Source organism: Centroberyx affinis, unplaced genomic scaffold (genome assembly GCF_046629955.1).
Source record: "Centroberyx affinis isolate AG114_WGS23_722 - 3 ecotype Tasmania unplaced genomic scaffold, CSIRO-AGI_Caff_v1 ptg000369l_1, whole genome shotgun sequence".
NCBI classification, from domain to species: Eukaryota; Metazoa; Chordata; class Actinopteri; order Beryciformes; family Berycidae; genus Centroberyx; species Centroberyx affinis.
The window spans coordinates 826603-833395 of NW_027279040.1; the positions used below are offsets into that span (position 1 = coordinate 826603).

The 6793-nt window shown below is 37.7% G+C and overlaps 1 protein-coding gene across 1 annotated transcript; it reads right to left on the reverse strand.

The window, feature by feature from the left end:
* Positions 1-81: 81 nt before the first annotated feature.
* Positions 82-4240, reverse strand: lyve1a (lymphatic vessel endothelial hyaluronic receptor 1a). Its single transcript, XM_071515799.1, has 6 exons — positions 4102-4240; positions 3671-3854; positions 3208-3347; positions 2151-2429; positions 1943-2021; positions 82-1173 (listed from the first exon to the last, which is right to left on the reverse strand). The coding sequence occupies exons 1-6, from the start codon at positions 4190-4192 to the stop codon at positions 1026-1028; spliced, it is 921 nt and encodes a 306-aa protein (XP_071371900.1). The 5' UTR covers positions 4193-4240; the 3' UTR covers positions 82-1025.
* Positions 4241-6793: the final 2553 nt, after the last annotated feature.

The following is a 6793-nucleotide window of genomic DNA, read 5'->3' on the forward strand; positions in this document are numbered from 1 at the left end:
CAGTTACATATACATTAATATCTAAAAAAGTGTCAGTGGCTACACTGGTGAAATACAATATAATGTTAAAAAAACAATGCTCAGCTGGCCATTTTGGTAAGCAGAACCAAAGGAGTTTGGACAGATAAAGAGCCTTGGCTATGTAAACACCCACCTTGGTCCATGCTGACTAGATGGGTGACTGATGGCACTTTAGTTCTCAAAGGTTCTAACAAAACCTGTGGAGGGCCAGACCTGAATGTGTGCAAAGTATCTGCACATACTTGCCATCGCAATTATTTCTCCATTTTGTGAGAGGGGAGTATGTCACAGAAACTATTGGCTTGAGGTTTTTCATTTACTGTATATACCAGACACGTAATGTGTATCACAGCACACTAATGGGTGGCCAAAAGTGTTGAGAGAGCTTCCTGCAGTGTTTATCACTGGGAAAGGCAGATAGATTTGGCATAGATGAATAATGTCTGGGACATTTCCTCTGTCTCTCCCCTACATGTACATGGACTTGTTTTCAGAAAGGTATCATATAGTTCATTGAGGTTCAAATGAGATGAAAGTGCTTACCTTTGTAATGCTAAAAAGCTTTAAAGTGCTTTAAAAAAAGTTATTGAAATTACAGTATTTTTTGGTAGAGCTATTTTGTTTGAATTAATCTGAAAAAAAAAATGCAATTTACTTGCCATTTGTATGTATCAAAGCAGCATATGTTAAAGGGAGCAGAAAGGAGTCTTCAATCTTCAGCATTACTGTACTGCAAACATTGCCATCTAGTGGCTAAATTTCTGGCATGTGACGTTCAAGTCTGACAGTTATACAATTACACAATTTAATAACAATATCAAATAACTTGGAAACAAATTTCAAACAGGTATACTCTATACAAAAATACATGCATTTATGTCCATTTTGTTACATCACAGTAACATATTTAGGGATACATCATTTGCCCTTATTAATAAGAATAATACATAGTTGTCCATTTGTGATCATTTGTGTCTCTTCAAAATATCTGATCAGAGTGATGTTTATGTTGCGTTGTTGCCCACTTCTATCCTGACTTCTTCCGGAGCGTCTTTCTGGGCATCCTTGATATTCTTCACACATTTCCACTCCTCTGTCTCAATGTATTCCTCCTGCTGCTTCACATCCCAGCTCAGAAAAGAGCAATTGTTCCTTTTCACAGAGAGAATGAAAAAAATAATGTGATAATGTGTCCTGATGGATATTAAACAAAAATAGACATATCTCTGGATATCTCTGGAATACACATTTTTATATACACTCCATGAAAGAAAGCTGCTTAACCTTATCAGACCTTTCCACCAGCTCACCATCAAGGGGCAAAGGACTGCTTTTAATGCTATTTATAGCCTCTTTTTTAAAAGCACTATACAGAACCAAACTTTGAATGGCGCTATGTAGCACCCACTTAGAACCAAATGGCTCTTGATTCCTTTTATTGAAAAACATTCACATGCTTTAGACAGTATGATTCAACAGTGTGATTTCAAGTAGGATTTAAATCTGGTGATCAGTTATCAGTAATTTCCTTCCAAAGACAGATTCATAGACCTTATTACTTTAATGCAGTACTTTTTTTTGGTCTGTGTAAAATTTATCAAAGAATAACTGATGAACTATGGTAGATATATACAGAAACAATGATGAACTGTTACAGTGCCATAAACCTTATGGGGTGCTTCACAGAACCACTCATGAACCATCAAAACTGAAGAACCATTGGGTTATATATGAAACACTAGATGCTACGTGGAATTGCTAATGGTTCTTCAAAGAACAGTGAGAAAGCATTTAGAGGTTCAAGTGGTTCTTCAAGTTTTGTTTCTATAAAGCACCATTTAGCCAATAAATAATCTCTAAAGCAACATCTTTTTATCTTAGACCTCAGTATTACATATTTTCACCTGGAAAAACCACTCACAATTTGATGTATGCAAGGATGGCTACTGCAATCAGCAGGAGGGCACAGGTTGAGGTGATAAGCAAGGCCTTCGCTGGCACTGAAACAAAACACAAGAGGGAAAGGACATTAGTCATACAAATTAGTCATGTTTTCCTACCACAAATGATAATACTTTCAACATGAGACCAGCACAATATGAATCCTAGTACGAACAAACATCCCATACCTCCAATAAAGCCCTGTGCACTGCTCCTGGACTGAGGCGGTTCTGCCTCTGTGTCTACGCTGTTAGGGTGTGGGAGGAGAGAGGCAGAGGAGGAGACGCTGAGGGAGAGCAGGGAGGAGAGAGACAGAGAGGGTGTGGACTTGACCAGAGGAGCGGTAGAAGTACTCTGGAGGTTGGAGGTGGAGGTTGTGGCCTCAGGAGGAAAAGGAGTGTATTCCGGGTTTTCTCTGCTGGTCGACGGGCTATCAGCCGCGGTATCCTTCAGTTGTGTCACCATGGCTGTGATTAATGTATAGAAATGAAGACCATGAGAGATTATACAAGAGTTATATGTAAGTGTAAGTGTATTTCTTAATAATGCATTTATTAACTACTACATTTGGATAGTTAACATGCTATTTTGAATGTCATTGAGGCAAACAATTCCCTTTTAACTTTGTCACATGAAGTGAGGGAGTGCAACAGGAAGTCACTCTAGGATGTTTTTCAATTTTCCATTTCCTTTCACATTCATCAACTGATACAATACAGCATGGAAGTACTGGAAAAACAACCAATGCAGACTGAGTTCAGGTTCAGAGTGCAACAAGGTGAAGGGTTAAATCTCATAAATCAAATGGACAGTTGATGTGAATGCCAAAAGCTAAAGGGGAATACTACTGAATTTAAACATTCAGATTGATGGTTCCTATGTCTCTGGGCAGATAGGTCTGTATTAAAACTGTGATGCCAGTCAATGAACAGATGTATTGAGAATGAAGTGAAAAAGGTGAAAAAATTCTGGACATATTGATGGTGTCCAGATATTATTAGGTAGTATTAATGTCATTCAGCTGTAGAAATGTAAACAAATGTTGCATGACTCCACAACTTTCCTTGAATTTAATTCAGTCTTTAATTCATTTAACATTTTGGAGCCAATTTCCATCAAGCAAACATAAATTTGCATCATTCAGAAAACTGGTTTGTTGTAGGCCAGTATCATTTAGCATTCCCCTTTAATCTACAATGTAAAAGCATGCCATACAGCAGAAAGTACATACACAAGATATCATACCTGACTCATTGAAGCAGAACACATCAAACTTCTTCTTGACAGAAGTTCTCCATAGCACCAAGCCGGTCTTGTTTTGCCCACAGGTTTCACTGGCTTTGATTCGGGGAATGACTGCAAAATGTTCATCAGTCCATCCAAACCTGAGCATAACATAACATAACATAACATAACATAACATAACATAACATAACATAACATAACATAACATAACATAACATAACATAACATAACATAACATAACGTAACATAACGTAACATAACGTAACATAATGTAACATAACGTAACATAACTGAACTGAACTGAACTGAACTGAACTGAACTGAACTGAACTGAACTGAACAGAACATAACTGAACATAACATTTGGTAGGCACTTTTATCCAAACTGTAACTGTTTCCAATAGCACACACTGAGACAGTTGAGGCTATATATATACAGCACTCTGCTGTACAACGGCCTTACCTGCATGTTTCTAAGCCCAGTGTGAGAGCTTCATTGACTTGTGCCTTGGAGGCGATGGTCAGTCCAAGGGACCAGCAGAGCTCTCTTGCCTCAGAGGCATTGAAGGCATATTCAGGCTGGTTGAGGTAATTTATGTAACTAACCTGGAATACTCCAGCAATGCTGTTGCTGGTTGCTGGGAAAACTGGAGATAGTATATAAAAATAGATTTCAGATTTAAGTTTACTGTATTTGGAGAAGCACATACAAAAAAATCTTTATATTTCAAACAATTGTTTAATACTGTTCAAATCTGTGCAAATGAAACAATTTCTAAAGCTTGGTAGAGGAGTTGGCAACATTTACGTGCAGAGATTTTAAAAATGTAAGATAAAAGGTAGAAATATACAAGTGTTGCATATAGAAATATCAAAATAGTTTGAATTTCTTACCTCTGATTTGGCTTGTGTCAATCTTTTGATCAGAGATGACCAGAGTCATCATTGACAACAATGGCATGATGCAAAGCCACATCAAATTCATGACTGGTCAGTAGCAGAGATGGATGAATGGTGGGGATGACAAGTGCTCCACAGTTTGTGTGTCTGTGAGCTAAATGATAGGGTTAGATAGAGGTGATTCTGTTCAGAGGGGTGTGCGGACTCGGAAATTGCAAGTAAGGGAAAAGGAAGAGGGAAGTGCTGTTCACAGGTCAAATCAAGAATCATCATATGGTTTAGGGACCAAGTCCAAGAATAAGAGAAAAAGAGAAAAACAAACATGTCAACAGGAACCAGAGCTACAGAATTGCTGCAGTGGAGTAAATAATTCATAATTAGATGATGCATCAAACTGAAATGTCCTTTTTAGACAAATGCAGACTGAAACAAGTGTTTTTTTCAGAGAAGTACATAAGCAACTATAGCTTGTGATACTCAGAACAAAGCGCATACAAATCCAATATAAGGGTTAAGGAATAATGAGATGCATAGAGTTTATTTTTTTATTGATGGAATGAAAGCCTGCCCTTATAGAGCAGGAACCAAACCCACAATATTTTGAGATACCCCTACCTGGGGTAGAACAAAACATGACCTTGTTTTTTTATAACTTTGACATGTCCCCTTCATGAAATGGATGGTCATAATTTTTCTTTTTACTGCAAAAGTCATTAAATTCATCAGTGAAGTGATTCACCACATAGGCAAAAAAGTGCAAAAAAACGCCTGCCCTGAAAGAGGGAGTACCAATTTAATCCCATGTCATTTTCTACCTACTGGTTGTATTTACATCATATTTGCACTGATGGTCTACAGGTAGTGTCCCTACACTCCAAAACAACCAGGATGTCAAAATATGGTTCTATTGTGAATCAGCAGCCTTTTATATAAGACCTTATTATAGGCAGAAATATCAAACAGTTAATTTTTCTGAGAAATACTCACTTCTAATCCTAATCCTAATCTAATAATACTGTAATCAGTACCCAATTATGATAATAATTCATTTCAGGTAGTCATTGACATTGTCTCATCAAAAACAAGAAGTAATAGTTTGTCACTGAGCACTATTATTGTGACTATCCAGTGAGTATAACCCAAAAAAGTACACAAAAATGCCTGCCTTGTAACAGGGAATACCAAGTTGATCGCATGTTTTTTACCCACTGGTTGTATTTACATGCTTCATATTAGCACTGATGGTTCTCAGGTAGTATCTCTAGACCTCAAAGCAACCTTAAATTAACCACAATGTCCAAATCGAGGGCTTGGAGCCAAAGGGGCGTAAGTGCGATTTTGGTCGAATATGAGTATTATATATCAATTGAAAGGTCTCAGTGAGATCTTTTCAGTGCCAAAAGGACACAACTGAAATCATGACCCATAAATTTTAATTAAACAAAAACTGAAAGCCGTAACTGTAAAAGTAGGGTTTTGCTTGATGTCAAAAGGGCGTAACTGCACTCATGCCCTTTTGACACCAAGCAAAACCCCACTTTTGACACTGAACAAGCATTGTGGGTAGAGGATTCTAACAGCACTTAGGTCAACTCAAAATGCATGCTGACATAAGTAATGCTAGCATGGCAGCATGATCACATCGTTTTTAGTATCCTATTCATATCCCAATTAATATTCTAGGTCAATATTAGATGAATGTAAATATGTTAATATTCCCATTAAAAACTTAGGCCTATAGATTCAGGATGCTATTTTATAATGTTAGGAGTGTGAACTGGTTAAGATGAGCTCTGATAGTAAGACTGCTGGTAGCTGAAGTTGTCCCTCAGTGTTATGAGGAGTTTTACAGGTCTTTGAATGTGTCCCAGGACACATCAGTAAGTGATGTGTCCTGGGACACATGCATGAACATGGAAGGTGTTCCAAGCAGTCCTCGACTGACATAGTAAATGAGCAACACAAGTACATCTGTATCATCACTTTTCACGATGATGTTTTGATATCTGTCAGAGAGGTGAATTGCATGCAGCACCATTCTGGTGTCAGCTTCCTCTTGTGTGCTGTACAACTCAGGCAAGCAGTGGACACCTGTGTGGTCAACCATCCTGACCTCCTGGCCATTTTCAAATCCACCTGCTAATATAATGGAATCTTGGTCTTTGAGTTTCTTCGGTGCTGCACTGACGATGTAGTTTGAAACAAACAAGCAAAGGGCTTCTTTGTTACCACAGCTCTGCAAGTACAGTCTATAATTTGGGACATTTCCGGTTCCTGTGATGCAATGTGTTCTGCTGTCTCTTATGTTTCCTCTTCTCTCCCTCTCAAGACACTTAATTGAAAGCAGGTGGATTTGAAAATGGCCAGGAGGATTAGATGAAATGAATGAATGAAATGAATGAATAAATGAATGATTTCACTAATGCAAGCAAAATAATTGTTCTTTGGAAATGTGTCTGTCTGATGTTTCCACCTATGACTGCACTTTATGTTGCTGATTCACAATAAAACCATATTTCGAGGGCTTGGAGCCAAAGTGCGTAAGTGCGTTTTAGTAGATTTTACAGGAGAGCCAAAATAAATTTTGATCAAACTTGGATCAGCTGCCATTACCACATACTAAGCACAATATTTTAACTTTTTGTGTTATCAGATTGAGCATTACTATAAAAACAATACTGCTACA

Excerpts from the sequence above, each read along its gene's own strand:
- lyve1a (XM_071515799.1), bottom strand. The coding sequence starts at position 4,192 with ATGAATTTGATGTGGCTTTGCATCATGCCATTGTTGTCAATGATGACT. Across the intron at positions 3,348-3,670 it reads CTGGGCTTAGAAACATGCAG|GTTTGGATGGACTGATGAAC; the intron begins GTAAGGCCGTTG and ends TGTTATGCTCAG. Across the intron at positions 1,174-1,942 it reads ATCCTTGCATACATCAAATT|GAACAATTGCTCTTTTCTGA; the intron begins GTGAGTGGTTTT and ends CTCTGTGAAAAG.